At 35.8% G+C, this 21,511-nt stretch overlaps 1 protein-coding gene across 3 annotated transcripts in view; it reads left to right on the top strand.

The window, feature by feature from the left end:
* The window catches only part of LOC140142910 (aminopeptidase N-like), a 148,293-nt gene that overhangs the window by 104,578 nt on the left and 22,204 nt on the right, over positions 1-21,511 (top strand). For all 3 annotated transcript variants that reach the window (XM_072164935.1, XM_072164937.1, XM_072164936.1), the window contains exons 3-9: positions 11,823-12,102; positions 12,846-12,966; positions 13,636-13,790; positions 14,509-14,622; positions 16,342-16,479; positions 17,858-17,989; positions 20,157-20,332. In XM_072164935.1, the coding sequence (XP_072021036.1) occupies positions 11,823-12,102; positions 12,846-12,966; positions 13,636-13,790; positions 14,509-14,622; positions 16,342-16,479; positions 17,858-17,989; positions 20,157-20,332 (1,116 nt within the window). The remainder of the gene's footprint in view (positions 1-11,822; positions 12,103-12,845; positions 12,967-13,635; positions 13,791-14,508; positions 14,623-16,341; positions 16,480-17,857; positions 17,990-20,156; positions 20,333-21,511) is intronic.

Genomic DNA, 21,511 nt, shown 5'->3' with positions numbered 1-21,511 from the left:
CTGATGTCTTACCTCTTGTATGTCCTTCTTAATGTTCTTTAATATGCCAGCAAAATCAGGCCAGAATAATGCTCAAAATAACTCACAATTGAATACATGAATACAAAACCCACCCAAGTCCATGGAAAGAGATTTTGAGTAACCTAAAAAACCCAAAATCATGTTTTCCTTCAGTTAGAGTTACCTGTTAAAATAAGGCAAGTTTTCCATTAAAATGATTGGGTTAAACTGTATTAGGTATGACGATTAGCATTTCGAGGAATTCGTTGGGGGTGGGGGTGGGGGTCATTTGGTATGCCGGACTTGGTCGTTTTTAGTTTTTCTTTATGTATGCTTTTCCCTTTGCCCTCAGTCTTTTTTCTTGTTCTGTACCCATTCAGCTTCATTTCTGCATTTTTCACCACTTATTCCGTCATCATTGTTGCTATCACCACAATTTAGCACGTCAGACATCTTGCCCTGTTTGCGAGGGCACTAATATGTGTGCATATATTGTTCTTTTATACAATAATTTCCCATGTTTAACTCAATTTGACCAAAGTATGGACTTGGACGGGTTTTGAATTCAGGTATTCAATTTGAAAGCGGATTGTTTCAACATAATATAGAAACCAGAACATGAAAAGAAATGATCACTCATCTTTTTAAAGATTAACTTTAAAAAGTTAATTACAAATGTCACCACAAATAGCTATATATAGGCTGTAATGTTGGCACTTTTACGGCGCACCTTTTTAGATATTGGACAGGTAACGTTTATCCATTATATTGATATATTATACCGTAAGTCCCTGTTGCTAGTTTGCAAGGTAGTAAAAATAGGTAAAGATGTTGGAAAAATCTATGTTTTCTATTGTTTTTTAGAGATTTAATGAACCATTACCTCAAAAATGTACCAATATTACAGCCTATTCGTTGTGGATGATGATATCATTGGGTATGCTGAGTAGTACTTGACTCGGAAAGCTTAAAATCGACCATTGTATAAAATTCTAGGATTTCTCCACATCCAGAAATAAAAAAAGGGAAGAGGAAGAAGATTCAACATCCTTTGCAGTGAGACAGATCCATCAATGGATCGGCAACTCTCTAGTCCGAAGGCTCCCTAGTCCGAAGGCTCCTTAAGTAGTCTGAAGGTTCGCTAGTGCGCTTGTCCGAATTCTGAAAAAGGAAGAAGAAGAAGAAGAAGAAAAAGAAGGAGAAGGAAGAAGAAGAAGGAAGAAAAAAGAAAGAAAGAAGAAAAGAAAGAAAGAAATCTTAACACTATGTTATAACAATTTTTGTTTTTTTCTGACAGGCCCAGTGGTACCTAAAAAGGTCACCGTGACAATGGATATGGATGGTCAACTAAGTATAGACGAAGACGGGCATCCGACGGGAAAGAAAGAAACTGGCTTCTACTGCACTCCAGGTCAAATATTTTGCGCTATCTTTGTTGGGTTAGCTGTAGCCGCAGCTGTCGGATTTCTAGCATTCTATTTGCCAGTAAGAACATGTAGAAACAGATCCGTTATAGGAGATCCCACTAATCCAGCCATCATACCAGACCCAACAATACGAATACCTACCCGAAAACCAACAATAATACCTGCAGCTACAGAAGAGCCTTGGATGGGAAGACTTCCATTAAATGTGCGGCCTTTACGATATGATCTTACATTGACACCTTATCTGTATCCAGAGGATGTATTTAATGGACCAGGAAGAAGGAGATTTACTTTTGATGGTGCAGTAAATATTCGAGTGCGATGTGAAGAAGTTACTAATGTCATTACATTACATATGAATAATATTACAGTATACGATCTCCAAGTAACAAGCATGTCGGACCCACATGCCAATAACTTGGTTAGAAATTCTACTCTTGATGCTTATTATGAATTTTTGCATATTCGCTTATCGGAAGACTTGCGGGTTCATGAGAATTATGAGATAAGAATATTTACTTAGGAAGCTTACTACAGGACGGCTTGGTGGGATTCTATCGTAGTTCATACACCAATGTGAGAGGAGAGGAAAAGTAAGTAGTCAATGTTGCTTTTTGAATCTAAACTTTTATCGTACCTTCTTTCCCTTTATCAGTGTACTTCGGTTATATTTATAAATGCGCTTTTATAAATACGCACGTGACCACCTCCGCGCTGCCATAACAGTTTATAGACAGTAAGTCTCTAAGTGACCTTCTACATAGCGAGTGGTCTTTCTATACACTTGAATGCAAAGGCGGAACAGCATGGGACTGCTGTGCAGCAAAATTGTCTATTTTGTTAAACTTTGTGATTATATTGTAAACGTTTCCGTCGTTGAAAGAAATTTTCCGTCGTCACATACTTTCAAAATGTTGTTTTGATAACATATTACCAATTCGGCATTGCAAAATGTGTAATAGTTTTGCAATTCAATTAATAATTAAATTTGATGATATTTATCTACAGAGTTCCTATCCCTTTCTGTAAAGTGGTCAATGCATGAGGATTTGGTCACGCGTGCTGGTCTTGGTATGTCGTGCCCATGGGTCACGTGCGTATTTATAAAAGCGCATTTGAAAATACAACCGAAGTACACTGGTAAACTAAAACGTACACATATTACAAGCATGACGAATTATACTCGCTCACGCCTAAAGCGTATGCGCGCTGCATTCGCGCGTACGCTACAGGTGTAAAAATGTGGACAGTTAGCGAAGAGTTGTTGAATAAGCAATAAACAACTTATACATATCTGAATAGATAATAAAAAAACCCCGAAACATATAGTTTCTTCTGCTTCTGCTTCACCTCATGCTCCTCTGTTTTTGACGCCATTTTTCATTTCCGCCTAATTCTCCTCATTCTTTTCCCCCTTTTCATGTTAAAATACGGCAATTTGTTCATATTTGAAACGGCTAGGCTGTATCTATGTATATGATGCATTTAATTTCCTTTTGCTACCAAAAGTCATGCATCCGTCAACCCTAAGGTTGGTTTTTATCAATCTTATCACTGTTGAGAGTTAAGAGTTTAGATCTGTGGTAAATTGGCATAGCGAAATTGCATGCGGAGTACTCGCCCTTATAGATCTGACGAGCTCTTGACATTGGTAAAGTTATGGTCAGTCTGACCTGAGAAAGGCTACTTAAGTCGTTGTGGTGTATGGTATTTGCCAAAGGCAGAAGGCAAAGACGAACTCAAAGTTGTTAAATACCACTAATTGTGTATTACACGGGTTTCAATGGGGAAATGGCTAATTTCGGGTGGAATTGTCTCATATTCAGAACTCTCACAGTTATATACCACTAATATCAGGTGAAACTATATGATTTAGATGCCAAATGATCAAAAACTCAACATAGGTTGATCTGAGACTTTTCTTGTTTTAACGCACTGAACCGTAAACACATTAAAATGGCAGTGTGCCCTCGAAACTGAAGCCGTGCGTATGAATTTTGGTACTATTACAACAAAAATGTCATATAATGAGAGAAAATATACCATTTTGAAGCATCACACCCTAAAAAGTACTTTTTTAGCTATATAACTTGATCAATTTCAGCGATTTTAATGCAGTCTTTTTAGATGCCCTGCAAACAAATAGTTACTCGTCGTATTTCCATGTATCGCCCAGACCTATTAGTGGTATGTAACCAAAAAGTCCAGTTTTTAGTTATGATAACGATAAATAGGTTGGCGTTGTTGTGAATTTAGTTAAAATTCCTCTATAAGACGTTTACCGTATCTATTTTTCATTTAAAAATATCAACGTAACGACATGACGCAATGATGTGACTAGATATGACAGATACGAGTAAGGTTAATAAGCACCTAATAAGTCCTAGAAATTCGATTCCTGTAGAAATCCCATAAACAATGCCAAATGACGAAACAATTTAATGCAAATACGTCATTCAATATTTGAAAGTGTTTTATTTTTTTCTTCAAATTATCGCCTCGAAACCAGCCTGAGTAATAAATAAAGACATGTGTTATGCACAAATATTCTGGGTTATATTAACGTATACGACTTAGGTACAAAAAGAACAGTTCATATTTCATATAAATCTCATTTTGTTTTGTAGATGAAAGAGAACTTGTGACACATTGGGATAATTTTTAATTATAAACGTGATCACGGAATTTGAGTTTAAGGAAGCACTCATTGATTTTTGTGGGAAATAGTTTCACCTATCTTTTGAACAAGGAGAGGTACGAGCATGCATATGCAAGTATACATGTTTGGAAAGAAAATGATGGAATGAATGCAACTTTAACTTCTGCAATTTCTAACTAATCACATGAATTGTATTCTAGCACTAATCCACAAAACAAATAAACAATAGACAAGCATCCCAGCAAAAACAAGCAAACACACGTGACATTTTTTCTTCATGGGAGCAGCGTAGCACACTGGTTAAGGTCTTTGCCTTTCGTGCAAGACCGGGTTCAAGTCTCCACTGGACCCCCCCAAAAAAAAAAAAAGAAACGCTCTCCCAGTGGCTCATCTGGGAACGGCGGGGCAGATGACCCATGATAAAAGACCTCGTTTCAGTCGGTTCCGATCAGGGTAATAAGCCCGATTGTTGGCTACTAACACTTGACTGTCCTGTAAAAATTCCCCGACCAGCTATCTACGGCGATCCCCTTCGTTCACGTTCATCAGGTCACTAATGTGCCAGGCCGAAGTGTAGATTTCAGCTGTTAATGCCTAGATATGCTCGACATAAAAAAACCCAAAAACAAACAAACAACCAAACAAACAAACAAAACAAAAACACAAACAATTTTAACAAAAACTATTAATAAAGAGACACAATTAAACATTTTAGCCTATATCATATTTTGATGTTATATAGTTTCATTATTTAGAAGTGCACGGATAAAAATTATAATGGGTGTTTTATTGTTCAAGCTGGTATTTGCTAAATTTCTAGGACACGTTTGCATTCCTTGCAGCAGTTTCTTTTCCAAAAAAAACCTTTCATACCCGTCTCTGTTACACCTACTTTCGCTAAATTTTTAACAAATATAATGAAAATCATGATAGAGTCAAAAAAGATTTCCCGCCAAATTAACGCGCTCCTCGTGCATTCTTCATAACCACACATTTTCAGCCTTCAATCTGTGCAACCTGTAGCAATTCAAAAAAGGGATTAAAATTCAAACAGATGCTCACATATCTGAGTATCAATTTCATCCTTTTATCACCTGTGGGTCTATCTGTTCCAATTTTGGTAAAAGCGTTGCTTATTTTCTCTCCATCCAATCAGAGAAGGATCATGTTGGTAAGATCAGATAGGTAATGCGATGTGATGATTGATAAAAAGGTTTTGAAAATTTCAAAATACTATTAATGTAAAGGCTACAAGTTGTGTTAACAGATTGATATTGTGAAAGTAAAATATTTGTTTTATTAATATTATTTTAGAATGAACGTGAAAATATACTTTTAATTATTATAAATAGGGATGAAAATGCAATTATTTTCAGTTATATTAAACAAAATACCTAAACTTTTTAAGAGCTTTTGGGAAAAACATGTATATGTTCAATACGAAAGGTCAGATTTTTCAAATGATGATCTGCTTTTCCTCCCAGCTAGTCCATAGGCGTAGATCCGGGGGGGGTGGATGGGGTTTATCCCCCATCCCCCTCGCGCGCATTTATTCTACTTTTACACCATATTTCATCAGTTTAGCTTCAAAATACCAAAATTTTTCGCGCGCTTCGCTCGCAATTGTAGCATAAACATATTCTGTTGCCAAAAGGTGCAGTCAAAAAGAAATCTACGCCACAGCCAGCTACATACACTGTAAGTACATATCATTAGATTAGAGTTTACTTCGAGGACTGTTAAAGGAAGTCTCCGGCAATCATAACATTATGCCTTATATATTAGCAAAATAATTATTTAAAACAAACTCATATTGACCATAAACGAATAAAACGAATAAAAACAGCCGGCTCTCAACACGCGATATTAAAAAAAGAGAAGTAATTCATTGGTAGAGCACCAGCGCAGTCACCTTCGGAGCCTTATTTCACTCTTATACAAATGAGCACTTTATAATGCCTCTTTGAAGGTTTCTTGGGAAGTATTTCTTGAACTGCATATCTCCTTTGTTTTGGGTAGGCATCAATCAGTTCTCTGAGGTCTCTGGACTTAGACCAGACTGTGGTGGGTTAAACTGGTTTTAAGGGCACCCAACCGTCCCTTTCCCTCAGAGCATATTCCAGTACTGACATGAACTTCATCAGCCGAAATGATCCCGAGCACCTGCGTACACACGCAGTTCAAGTGCAGCGAGCTCAAAAGGACATTTTCAGACGTTGTGTCCACGAAGCAGGAATCTCTGAGGTCTCTGGACTCTGGGTTAAATCGGTTTTAAGGGCGCCCAACAGTCCCGCTTCCGTCAGAGATAGATTTAATTAAACCGTCATCAGATATTGGGCACTCCATCCTACTTTCAGGCTAGGAACAGCTGGTATGAGTGGCGTAAACCAGCGTGCTAAGTCAATGCCCCTATATTACCCAGCAGGCCCTTGGGCTAGAGTCAGCTGAGCAGAGCTTGCACTGCTGGAACTGGGATGTGCAATGTCATTACGGACAATGACTGGTCACAGGAACCTAGTCTTACTATCAGTTGGAGGGGTAGTTCATTGGTAGATCACCAGCGCGGTCATCTTCGGAGTCTAAATTTCACCCTTCTTAAGATGAGCACTTCTGGTGTAGTTCTCTCTTGAATATGACAAAATTGGAAAAATCACCTTGTTGCAGTTTTTAAAACTAACAAACGAACACAATCAGCTTGTTACACTAGCAAGTGCCACACCGTTGCAACGGTCCACCCGGGGTGATGTAAGGCAGCAGGCAGGACTAGTGTATAGATAATTATGAAAAGTGTCGTTGACATTATGCTCAATTATTGTCGTCAGCCTTCATTGTATTGCTGGGACGTCATTGTACAAGACAATTTCAGTGCCCAGGAATATGGAATATCTCGTGTTGAGGGACGGCTGTTTTATTCATTTTATGACCAATATGAGTTTGTTTAAAATAAAATAACGTGATTGGTGCTTGATAATCATTTTTTTAACATACAGGGCGAGTCAAAAAAGTGCAATAGATAAAAGATTCCAATTTTATTTAAGAATCGAGTTAAAACGTTTTATATATGATATATACACATTGTGTAAAAAATCAAGGAATTAGTATTTACCGTTTTGTTTTTATGACACATTTGATAGCAATACCCAATTTTGATGTTTGTCCAAGATACATCTAAAATTTGAATGTCAGCCCACTCTGTGTAAGGTAGATTTGGAACAACTGCCATTTTCTTAACCTCATTGGCATTGAAATAAAATGGAGCACCCAAAGGGTTATTGCGCTTGGTCTATATAGTTTAAGGAGAAGAAACATTATTTTCTGTTATTTTCATTTTACCTTTACTTTAAAGATGTTTATTCTCTATCAAAATCATACAAATTTGTAGGCGGGGTTTTCAAATGTCAAAATGATATGCGCGCAATTGAATTGGAGTGAATTACAAAATATCCAGTAAGTTGGACATATTGGGATTTATAAAAATGAGTTGGAGTCGAGTGAGGTATGAAGGACTTAAAGTAATGTTAGAAAGTTTATTTGAACAGAAAAAAGAAATTAAAATAACGCCAAAATCAACCGTATTTAAGTTAAAGTCAGTTTCAGAGCTGGTGCATTTACCGTGCATTGTGTGCTCTCATTCAAAATACATGGTACCTCGTGGACAAATAACGATATTGGGTATCGCAGCAAAAGGACTCATAAAAATTAAACGGAACTCGTGATTCACTTCATATTTTCACAAGAGGTGACTATTGAGTCTGGCATTTAAAGAATTTTTCAATAATGGGAAAGTTCGACTTGACTCTTGCATAAATATCGATTCTTTGCTCTATTGCACTTTGTTTACTCACCCTGTATAAGGCAAAATGTTGTGATTGCCGGAGACTTCCTTGTTCAGGTTAGCAACTATTTTAAACTGTTGCGATTTGGTAGTTCACAGCATCTTGCGAATGGTAGTGAGCTTTGGCAAAATTGCAGTGATCATTTCAGAGCGAGCGTGTAGAAAACAATACCTAGTCTACTCTTAAATGTCAAAATTTTTTGTTGCCATAAAATTTGTATTAAAAAAAACTAAATTATTTAATATCAGAAGGACATTCCCCGTATTCAGAATACAATTTGGTGTATATAATGTGCTCTCGACTGAATGGAAACGTGTGATTTTTGAGACTGTCAGACAAAGCACAGTCATATAGCCATCGGTTATGGCAAACCTTGATGTTCCAAGTAGATCTCATCGAGTTCTAACAGAATAGTAACACATAGAACATAATGTAATATAAAGTTTTAACGCTATTGTAACTATATAATTGCCCATAATAAGCTTGATTAGCTCTTTTTATACATGTATTGAATGTTACGTGCAGATTTCATGATACACGAATAGCCAGCAACTAGGTGTGAAAGGTTTAGTAGACCGCAATTATAGGTTTTGTCTATAGACCCAATCTTATCATCCTTATTGGAAACAGAAAAATGGGCTTCGTGAATACGACTTATATTACCGCCTCTATCATTCTGAAATAATTCTGATCTAATTTGGTCTTCATTCAACTTTTTGACTTTTTCTAAACCTTGCTTACACTAGGAAAGCTATATAGATGGGAATCCAAGCCGAATTTCTAAAAAGAGATCAGAGTATAGAGCCTATTTTTAAAACAAGGCATGACATTGCGTCGCAAATTCACTGTCTTTTGTTCATTGCAATAGAGTCATTCCATGTTAATTCCTGGGATGTGCACCGCAGCACCTCTTCATTTTTGTTTTCTTTTTCTGTGTGGTGGTAGATATTGATGAGAAAGTAAATTCCTGAAAATTTGAGCTTCATACGCTGTGTCGTTTTCCCGTGGCATCAATTTGAAATTTAGGGGATCAGCGTAAAAATGTGTCGCAACGCGAAAGACGATGTTTGGAGGTCCATAAATATATAAAGGTACCGTAGTTTAGGCAACGAAAAAAGAAAACCCTGTTCTACGGGCCCGACCGACCCAGATTTTAAACAAATTGAAAAAAAAAAATTCACGTACAAATGAATGCCGACCCAAATTTCGGAAATTTCAGGAACATTTTTTTTTTTGTATTTTCTCAAATTGCAAATTATTTTCAGATTTTAGTGATTTTTTTGGTCATTTCACAAAAAAAAAAAAAAAAAAAAAAAAAAAGCGAGCGACCGCGACCCTACTTGAAAGGTCCGTCCGCCCGTAGAACAGGGTTTCTGTTTTTCGTCGCCTTACGAAGAATATTTCATAAGTTTGTACTAAATCACGGATCAATTTTCAGACTAAGATGTGTCAAGCACATATGTTGGCAAATATTCTTTTACAAATCCATAATATTCTTTTCCTTATGTTACATGAGCCTCACAGCAATTATCCAAGTGCCTTGAAATAAGTACGAGTTTATGGCCCAGACATTTCCCATATCATTTCTTTTACCCAAAGGGTTAAATGTGTATTCTTTCTTGAGTACACTTATGCGACCTCAACATGGAAATTAAAGTGGATTTCTTGTTCTGTGTGTAAATCGATCTCATCTAGATATGCCCATACCAAGTTAAATTAACCTAGAAGGAAAGTGTTATGTTTGCCAGTCCGATTTAATTGGTGATAGGTTACCTTAAAGCTTCAGGTTTTATTACATTTGAAATTGCTATTAAACAAGCCTATTAACAGAATTTCCTATGTTTTAACGTTCCCATTAGATAAATGCATTATCGGCGTGTCTGTTATAGTGATGTCTGCGTCTGTTTCAGAACATTGAGAGGAAAGTCAATTACTTGAATCGCTATAATAGCGGTATTTGTAATTTTTGAACAGTAACTCAATCGGGATAATAATATAATAGTATGCATATTTATCCCAAAAAGTTGATCGGTAGTAGAAAACGGGCAACATCACGTCGATTTCTTTCCAGTGTCCCATATTTGAAGAGCTTGTTTCCAAACCATGTTAAGTCCACAACATGTTTCTCATTTAACAATCACACTTTTACTTTTAACAATTACTTTGACATTAGCAACAATGAGTTGTACCATCAACAAGCCATTATTTACCACAATAATGCTGCTTAACAATATGCAGACTATTGTTATCATTTGGGAACCAAAGGCCTTACATACTGTGCATCCATCCACTGTTTGCTTTGTAATGGTGCATCCAACTGAAATTACTATACATATAGCATCACAACCCATTACAATATCGCACAGGTAAATCAGAAACATGTGTTTGTGGACTTAACATGGAACCAAGCTCTTCAATTTTGTAGAATCGGCTAGAGCATCATCCTGTGTTCGCCGTAGAAGTGATGATGTAACAGGATTAACTACCAAAATGAGTTTTAAGTATATCGCACTGGACTAGTACGTTCAAGCGGTAGCCTACCTCTACATTGAACCATAGATGTCAAAGAACAGGGATAAAGACATATATAGATCGTAATTCTATAAAATATTCATATTTGCTGATCACTCGCACCTGTAAAATTAGTATCTTTATTATAGCCGCCGATAGTGGACACCACAACCAGGCTGCTTTAGTATTCAAGTTTTTTGTTTGTCCAGCCTTAACCGTATTAAGGTTTTATATATTTATTATTTATTTATTTATTTTTTCATATTTATAACATTCGGCCGGGGGGCAACCGTCACTCAGAAGACCCGTGACTGAGAAGGTCCACTATTCAAAAAACCCGTCACCCAGAAGGTCCGCTATTCAGAATTCTGAATATCGGGCTTGTTTTCATTTAAAATGACCCGCTAACCAGAAGACCCGCTAATCAGAAAACCCGTTAATCAGAAAGCCAGCTACTCGGAAAATATTGTCTGAGTAGCGGACCTTCTGATTGCTTCTTTGCAGAATCACACCCTAGCGGCGGCCCTGATACCATAACATGTTGAATTAACCTAGAAGGTTCATTTTTTATAACATTTGAAATTCAAAATGAGATAGCATTACGACTAACGTGTCTATTTAAACATCATTTCCTATGTTTGATCGTTTCTAGACAAATGCATTATCGGCGTGTCGGTTTAGTGATGTCTGCGTCTGTATCAGAACATTGAGAGGAAAGTCAATGACTTGAATCGCTACAATTTACTGACACATGCTTAACACTATCTACAAAGTTGTATTTGTAAATTGTAATCGGCTGTTAGCGGTATTTTCGATTGAAGCCATTAAGTATGATTTGTGCAGTGACTCAATAGTGATTATAATACAACCATATGCATACCAGCTGATTCAAAAAGAAGTAAACTCATGTTTGTGGTGCTTTTGTACGACATCTGGACGGAAACCGCTGTAAATGAAGATATCATTGAAAGGAGCTGATTCTGAAGGTCTAAATTTGAAAAAAATTGTATTTGCTGACACCAATCCCGAGTTTCTTTTTTCATCTTGAAATCTGGAATGACATTGATAGCTGCTGATTGTAGTTGTACAGCTATATGCGTCCTTATTTTACTAATAAACAGCTCTCTCATACATTTAGGGTCGGTATCTCGAAGCACGGCTAGTAGTCAGGCTTCCTAAGCCATCAGGCTTAAGCACAATTAGTACTCTATACCAGTGCTTACAAGTGGTCGGGAAAAAACTCATATGTACTTTTTGCCCTTTAACATGGATGAAGCAAAATATTCAATATAAAGTCTACACCTACAAGGCTTTATCCATGTTCAAGGGCCAAAAGTACATATGAGTTTTTTCCCGCCCAGTGACGATAATTTTTCCAATATTTCGCAGGTGGTTGGCTACTACACAAATGCAACCAACAGACGCAAGGCGGGCCTTGCCATGTTTTGATGAACCTGAACTTAAAGCTGTGTATGACATCGTCATTAGACATAGATCAGACATGACAGCGTTAAGTAATGGCATTGAAATCACCACGAGACCTTGGCAAGGATATAAAGGATGGAAAGAGACAATATTCAAACGAACACCAAAGATGTCCACCTATTTACTCGCTTTTGTGGTCAGTGATTTTACTTACACAGCTAACTACACAACGAACAATGTATTGGTGAGTTGAATTCTAAATCCTTCTGGTTAATTTCCGTAGAGGTGCTCTGTGTTTTGCCCAACCCATCCAGCTCCGCTGTGAGACGCGCGACTGCACAATCAGATAATATTGGAAATAAGGCGGGCCCTCGAACCAAAATGCCCGTGAAAATCATTGTCATATCTGTACCATTACTATTTGCCGACCTCTTAAAAAGTGTACTGCTTGAAACACATATTACATGTGAAAAACTTTAAATTTGGCACCATACAAACTACCAACTTATCATATCATATGTAATTTTAAAAATTTTCGGCCAACTTGGACTATTCCTGTTGGCGAAGAACTGGTACAGATGCAAGTTGGGTTGAATGGAAATGCCTCAATAGTTTAATAATAAGGTCTATATGTGTAGGAAGATGTAAAGTCAACCTCAGCAAATGGTAATATCGAAAGAATGCAGATGTAACCTGCGATTGTGGAACACGACCACAAACAATGCAACACCTACTGTGTTGCCCTCAACTGTAAGCAACAAGCACAACTGTCGACTTAGCATTTTACAATGATAATGCAGAAAAATGTGTGTAGCACTGGCTGAAACACATTTATTCTTTTGCCGTGTACACACTAAGAAGAAGAGTTGGCATTACAGTCGTGTAAAAACTAGAAATTCGAAATCAAATCCCACACAATATTTTTCAAGACTTTTTAAAGTACAATATGTTTCTCACTAATCATTCCTAATACATTATTCTATATAGTATCGCGTATGGTCAAGACCCGGGGCTGCAGATTCTCGAGAGTATGCACTCGACCAAGGCGTCAGAATGACTACCTATTTTGAAGAATACTTTGACTATCCTTTCCCTTTAGAAAAACAAGGTAAGAATTTTGAGCAATTAATTTTTTTTATCAAACAAAAGTAGGATGAAACCGTTACAACTACGGGCATTTTAAACTTACGTTGTTGGGCCATCTATGACAAACTCTACCTTTAAACTGGTGTTTTATATCAGAATATTTGCCCCATTGTATTCACACCCACGAACCTCCTCTCACAGAATGGAATTTGTCCAGCGTGACGTCACGAGTTGTTACATTTAATTGATGGCGCGAACAATAACGTAGTGAATGTCATCGGACGTATACATCCTAAGGGCATTGTTATACACGTTTTTGCTTCTCATATCAAAACCGCTGGAGAAATACAAGATTTGAATCAAGATTTGAAAAGATATTGCTTTATTATAATAGACACAATTTGTTTCGTAAGGCATTTGTTCGTAAAATTTGATAACCTAGATATCTTTACTAATTTGGACCTACTGAATCCAAAACAATCGGATGAGCAAGCATTATTTTGAGTCTATGACCTTCAAAATGAAACCAGAAATGAACCCATAGGGTTATACAGGGGTAAAAAATTAAACAGGCTCCGATTTCACTCATTGGCATATCAAATTATCCGTCTTCCAGTTTCAGTTCCTTGTGAGTTGTTCTTCTGATATTGATTTACATGGGAAAATATATATATATTCTATATTGTTTCAGATATGGTAGCAATTCCCGACTTTTACTCTGGAGCCATGGAGAATTGGGGCTTAATTCTTTACCGGGAAACAGCATTATTGTATGATCCTAAAGTGAACTCGGCCACTACGAAGCAGCACGTAGCTGTCGTTGTATCGCATGAATTGGCTCACCAGGTAATTTGAATATAATAATACCTCACACTTTATATTGTTTTTTATTTATTGTTTTTTGTTTATTATTATTATTATTATTTGTATTATTTTTGTTTTTTGTATATTTTTTGTGTGCAAATTTTAGCTAAAAAGAATAGATCGTTTGTTAACACACCGGTTAATACCAAAGCAAATATTCGGTGATATAAAACCTAAAGAAGTGACCAAATCAAAGTTGCATTTTTATGTTCGAATCAATGAAAGCACGGCGCTAGTTCTCTTGTTCAAGAACGGTTTGTGTACAAATCAATAGAGCATGCAATGGAGTAAACTGCAACTTTTGAATTTGTATCGTCCTTGGGTTTTGGATCATCGTGTCTTTATTTCTCTATCGATTTCAACGAATGAGGTATTAAATCCGAGCCAAAAGATGCAGCTATTGGCTGCTGGTTCTACCATATCTGTTTTTGAGTTGGATATGCAGGGGTAAACGTGTACCTTAGTTGTTTTGCGCACTTATAGAACACGCAAATTAACGTACAACAGATTAAAAACACGCGATGATTTACGCTATCGTAATTCTATATAAATATGGTATGCTGTACTACAGAGGACGGAATAACCAGGACAGAAAACAGAGGACAGAATAGAAAAGAGAAATGAGACTTTAGAAGATTAAAAGAGAAATGAGACTTAAGATAATTACAATTGTTGGTTTTTATCCTCGTCCTTTTGATAGTGGTTTGGTAATCTAGTGACCCCTTTCTGGTGGGACGATTTATGGCTGAATGAAGGGTTTGCCAGTTACGTCGAATTTCTAGGTGTGGATTACACGCAACCAGGCTGGGAAATGGTAAGTTTGATGATCAATAAAAATAAATAAAAATAATTGCATCAATTGCTCACAAAGACGAATCTGAAAACGTATACTCTTTAAAGATCTTTTAGCGAGCTGTGCAAAATCACTGAGACAGCAACCTTACTATGCCTTCAATTAACTTAGACTAGTACAGGTGTTTTTATTTAATATTTGACAAAGTAGCGATAAATATGAAAAATAACAAATCAAAATAATGTTGCTAAATATTGTTAGACCCAACAAGTTTTCAACTTCTACTTGGTAAACTTGATGATAAACACTTAATTCTTTACAAATTTGGTCTTTTCTCGCGATATTTAAAAAAAAAAAACACTGTAGAACGTCGGATACCATGAATGTTTTTGATTCATTCCATTTAGTGCAATGGGGACGAATATTCAAGCGATATTAATTAGATACGCTGAGATAATATAAGTGTCAGAGGAACAGGTCTGTAGTTTCAACTATTCATACCTGTCTTATTGTATTATGATTTGCGGATTTACCGTTGAATCCTCTTGGTGGACAGAATGGACCGTCCCACTCAACCAAAATAACTGCCTAAAATGAGGCAAAATTGAAAAGAAAGGGGTTTCGAAATTGAAATTTCATAAATTTGGAATTTGAAAAGTATAAATCACGTTGTGTCTAAGGGTGTGCTAACACTTTTGTTTGATGACTTTGAACACATTTTTTTTATTTCTTCAAATGAAGAGCTTTGTTACAAAGCCCCTTACATCCACTTTTTGATTTTGAGAAAAACAGCTTTTTTTAATTGTGCAAGTATTACTTGTTCGATTTGATTCAATTTGGGTTCAGATAAAGTGTTGATGAATAGAAACTAAAAGAATAGGTTTGGTACAATTTTCAAGACTCCCTATTTATTTTGTTATTTCTTTTATATCGCGCCTTTTGTGGATGTAAGGGCTTTTACAACAAAATAAATTTACCCCTTTTCTAGAAACCACCTTTGCAATCAAATTTGAGCTCATTTGTTTGCACTACTTTACTTTATGTAACTTGACTAATGCTTTGAAACTCAAAAAGAAAAATTATATCTCATTTACTTTTTTAATTATGAATTTTTAATTAAATCCGGGAAAATGCCATTTTTGAGTATTTCTGAGGCTACAGCTTTCGTTAATTACAATGATTTTTTCACACATAGTGACCACAAAACAGGTCCTCTTGAATTTAATAGTTATAGAACATTCAAGGCTACTATTATACATCAACAAATTATTTTCCTAAAATTTTATATTCACTTTAAGTTCAGATTTCCGGAAATTCCTTAAAATTTCCTTAACGGGAAATATACAATATCTCCGGAAGGAAAGGTGGTATGAAGGTCAAACAACCACCAAATGTGTATTTTTACCCACATTATAATGTCATGCCAATAACTCAATTTCAGCTAAAAGTTGATGTAAGGGCTTTTGCAACAGAGCTCTTCAAATATATATTTTTTAAACCAATTTAAATAAGCTAATTGAATGGTCAGTAGACATTGAGCTGAACGTTCTGGCATTTCTATATCACGGTGAGCCTTAAACTTTCGTGCAACTATTACCCACAATGCTATTTTTCTATGGTATTCCCGTGAGAGTTGCACCTGTTTCGCACAATACCTTTAGACAGTTAAAGCAAAACTCGAGTTCTTACTGATCCGATAATACTTTAGTATGTTGTATGTTTACTTTGTGTTTTAATTAGCGTCGACAATTTCTCGTGGACGATCTTCACACAGTTTTCACCGCTGATGCTTTAGGAACATCGCATCCTGTTCGTGTCATCCCTATTAATTCTCCTGATGATATCGGCGAAATATTTGATGCTATAACCTACAACAAGGTCAGAAATGAATTCTATATATATTTTGTCATAGAAAACCTTTAACAATTTACGAAGGGTTGAAGTTGAATTGAATACTGTTATCACTAAAATTAATGCAATAACAATATAATACGATTCTCATACAAAGAGCAAAGACACAATGACAATGTTAATTTGCCTTTTATTTTCAATTTATGTCATCACCTCCCTTAAGGTGGTACTACACCCCTTGATAAATTTGTGACTATTTTTGCATTTTTCTTTAAATCATAATAACACACTGGTAACAAAAGTTATGTATAGTATAGGGACAAGGAATCTAGTTACTACACTGGAATTTCAGTGACTCAAGACAAGCGGTACGTAATTTATGATAAAAAAAGAGGTACCGCTAGAATATACCTCATTTCTTAACATATATAATGAGCCACTTGAAATGTCAGTGAAGTAATTGGGTTCTTTGCCCTTTATAATATACATAACTTTTGCTACCAGTGTTTAATTATTTTTTATGAGAAATATGCAAAATTAGTCACAAAATTTATCAGGGGGTGTAGTACCACCTTATATTAAGGTTACAACAGTATCACTTTAGTATCACCAGACAACCTTGCTGTGATAACTAAGTTACGTATGACTTATCGAAATCATGACTCTTGAATATTTAATTAATGAATAGTATAACCTCATAATTATTTATTGCTTTCTTAACAGTAACTATTAATCATCAAATAAATTCATCAGGATTGTCGGTAAAATAGATATGTGAAGGTTTCTTTATACAAAAAATTTGGGTTGATGTTACGTACCTCAAAGACTTAGCACTTTCTCAAATTGACTGACATAAAAGAAGCCATCTGGATAAGAAAGAGGGGGCCAAAACACTCAACAGAGACGAGGGGAACTACTTTCTTCCGCATGTTTACGACCAAATCCTAACAGCGCCATCTACGCCAGCTCCATCCGGAAGCAGCCGACTATGTGCAGGAATTGGTCAGTCAATTTGAGAAAGTGCTAAGTCTTAGCACGAAACTGTCATTAAGGTACGTAACATCAACCCAAATTTTGGATTTGTATAACGAAACCTTCAAATAACTATCAATCATGCAAATATATTTTTATGTATTTATAGTATTTTACTTCTTTTACAAATGTTGATTGTTGCTCAATTAAATCTCAACTATTATTCCCATCTTAGCGAGCGGGTGGGGGGGGGGGGGGTGCGACTCGTATATTAATTTCCCAAACTCTATTACAACGATCTAAACAGCCATATCCAAAAATATCTAAATCTTGATTGAAACTAAACCCGAGGCCCAAATGTTTTTATATAGGGTCTTCCTTTGTGATTACACTTCACATAATGTTGAAATTTCCCTTCTCCTTGACAATCTAGGGCGCCGCCATAATTCGTATGCTGAACAACATCTTGACGGAGGAAGTTTTCTTAAAGGGTCTCGCAGACTACTTGAAGCTACATGCCTTCGAAAATACAAATAGTGATGACCTCTGGGCATCCCTCACATACGTAAGTTACACAATCAAATTCCTCTTTTGGAGTCCCATCATGAGCATGGTATGTAAATCTACATACAGTATCGGTTTCAACTCTGAACAGTAACTTATGGCCGGGAATTATAATTTTGTACCGGGCTTTTTGTACACATCTTTCTTGTCTGACGTATTTGAATCACGTGATGGATTGTCAAGGAAGGTTGAAAATTTAGCCCTAAACTCTGTATATTAATTACATTTCCCCGGGAAAAGTTTTGACAGTATTAAGATGCGCAAAGAAAGGGCACATCATTATCGAAGACACGCATGGGGCTACACATTCGAGAGTCATGTGTATACTTTATAGAACTGACATTTATAATTTTATCTGTGTATTTCTGCCATTCCAAACGATCATGTTTTCCATGTTAATGAATATTGAGAGACAAAGAAGCATATAATGTGTAAATAAGTTACAACTTATAAATTTAAGCAAAACTGTTAAGAACCGATTTCAGTAAGCAGTATTAATAATAAACTTATATATTTGGGCAAAAATAAAAACTGTCAGGCCCTTTAAGTTGATTTAAAGTGTCAAACGTAGACTGGAAGGTTACACGTTAAATACGCGGTACTTTTGTGTCGATCCAACATTGTCCTTCACCAGAAAATACAGCCATTCATGAAGTTTAATGCAGAAAAAATATAACGACAAGTAGGTCGAACACATTTGATGAAATTGTGTTTTTAAATTATCCAGCATAAGTTTTGGTCATGGCTGAGTGATTATTGTCAATTGAACGTGAATAATCTCTTCAATGGACACCAAAGTATCACACATGTAACTTCTCAGTCTACGTTTCACACTTTAAATCAACTTACGTGGCATGATAGTGTTTCAGTTATGCCCAAATTTATAAGGGAGACGTACATTATGGAACGTGTAAAATTAGTTAGCTGCCATGGAGAGATTCTAACCTTCATGAATGGTGAGTTGGTGACACACGTCGTATCAACGTGATCAACTTATAAAAATATAAAAGGTAAAATATAAATGCCGGTGTTTTTATATTGCTCCAATGATGCGTTTACAGGTGGCAAGCATTTCAAATATACCAAAAAAAAAAAAAAAAAAAATAAACCACCGGATGGAGACTAACAAATATTTTCATACAGCATGTAGAGCTTGATGTACGTGTTTACAGTATGCACCCAGGCCAGAATAACCACACTCTCAAACAATTAAGTCAACTTTTATTCATATCCGCCGTAGAAGTGATGATGTAACAGCATTAACTACCATAGCAATAGGTTAAAACACGTTTATAACTTTCTAAATTGGGGTAGGTGTTGCTGGGTTACAGTAATTTACGACAGTGTCTCTTTAAATATACACCCGAGCAAACACAAAAACGTTTTTAAAACGTTTTAAATAAGTTATATTTTGGGTTTTGGTTTAGGTAAATACGTTTTAATAATATTAAAATGTCGGGTTATATAAAGGTCATGAAATCGTTTTAAAACGTTTTGTATGAAAACACACTACAACAATATTTTAAAAATGTTTTCGAAATGTCATTGTAAACTATTATTGCAAACATTTTTGGCCAAATATTTTGTCAACACTTAAATAACATTATGTTGAAATATTTGCACCCAGCAAACACAGAAATGTTCTTAAAATGTTTTTTACAAAACGTTTTAATAACATTTAAATGTCGGGTTATATAAAGGTCGTGAAACCATTTTAAAAACGTTATTGTAAATATTTTGGGCAAACATTTTTTGCAAAATATTTTTTCAACCCCAAAATAACATTCTGTTTAGAATGATTTGTACCAAGTTTTCAACAATGTTTTCGGAATGTTATTAAATCGTTTTTATACCTTTTTTATAACCCGACATTTAAATGTTTTCTGTAAAACATTTGTGTTTGCTGTGCAGTAAATTACCAACAAATGTTATTTAATGTTATGAAAACGTTTTATACCATTAATGTACCCTTTATATAACCCGACATTTAAACGTTTTCTGACAACCTTTTATAACCTTTTGCGAATGATGTCGAAAACGTTTTGTGTTTGCTGGGACGTTACCTAATAGCTGATCATTGGTCATTGGTCTTAGTTTTGCACAGGAATTGATGTGTGTAAAATGCCTTTGGCCATTTGTATGGTTGATCTACTTGTTTTAAATTTCAGGCTGACAGACATTTTGGCCGACGGGATGTGAAGAAGTTAATGGATACGTGGACGTTACAGATGGGCTATCCTGTACTCAACTTCCACAGACTAAGTAACACATCAGTTAATGTGTCTCAAAAACATTTCCTCATTAATCCGGAAACTACCGTGGAGCAAAGGTTTGGAAATCTAGGGTAAGATTATCTTATTTAACCGCTTTTTAGGAGCTCTGTGTACATCGGATACCCTGTAACATACAGTAGTTCTAATGTGGAGACATCGGTGGTGCAATCGTACCTGATATTCACCTGATAATTCGCTGTAGAAATAGTGATGTAACATAATTAATTACCATAACGATGGGTCAAAACTATTTTTGGATGTATTGCCCTGCACTAGACGTGCACTGTACCTCTGCATCACACCACAGATTACCAAAGAATAAGCATAACTTGGATCGTAATTCTACAGAAACTTCACATTATGCAGAATGTTTCACTCGCACCTGTACGATTAATGTCATTTGAAAAGAGCGGTATTGTATTCAAATTATGATCACATGTATGACAGTTGATGAATGCAGCCTGCTTATAGTGCGGGGCAATACATTCAAAACCTGTTTTGACCCATTGCTATGGTAATTAATCTGTTACATCACTATTTCTACTACGACGAATAGTGATATCTATAATCGTATTAGGCAGTACCGTCATTATAGATTTCGTTAGTGGTTCCCCGTACAAAATCAAATCAATTCATATTATATAACTTATACAACGTTTCTTGTCATTTGATTGGCCAACTACTATTGATTATTTCTGTTATTTTGAGCGGCCAGTTGCAAAAGGACTATTGCACTCCGCGTCCGTGCAATAGTCATTTTTCCATTGCACGGACGCGGAGCTACCATAGCAACGCTGGCAGAGGCGCGAGGTTTCCACCTGAACTCGCCAATTATAGGTGCGGGTGTTGTTTCTAAAATAAATATACATTTATTATATATCATTTAATTTATTGTGTTTTCCTGGTGATTTATAAAATTAAGTGGAAGCAAGGGAACTTATTTATGAGTTATATAAAACAAATATTGAATGTTTTTATTCGTTCAATGGAAAGAACATTTCCATTCGGCATGTTCGGTGAAATATGAACTGTTCCATTCAACTCGGCAAAACCTCGTCGAATGGAACAGTCCATATTTCACCTCATGGAAGTATTCTTACCATTGAACTCATAAACATTCAATATTTGTATACTATTTGCTTAAAGTTTTCATACCAATCAAATAGAAAACCTGGCAAAAACGTCAACATACATTTTCCCATTGCATGCATGTTAGTTTTTTCAACTTTCACAAGAGAGTTAAAAATAAT

This window comes from Amphiura filiformis, chromosome 20 (assembly GCF_039555335.1).
Source record: "Amphiura filiformis chromosome 20, Afil_fr2py, whole genome shotgun sequence".
NCBI classification, from domain to species: Eukaryota; Metazoa; Echinodermata; class Ophiuroidea; order Amphilepidida; family Amphiuridae; genus Amphiura; species Amphiura filiformis.
Note: the sequence above shows the minus strand (reverse complement) of the source record. Positions and strands in the feature narration are given on the sequence as shown.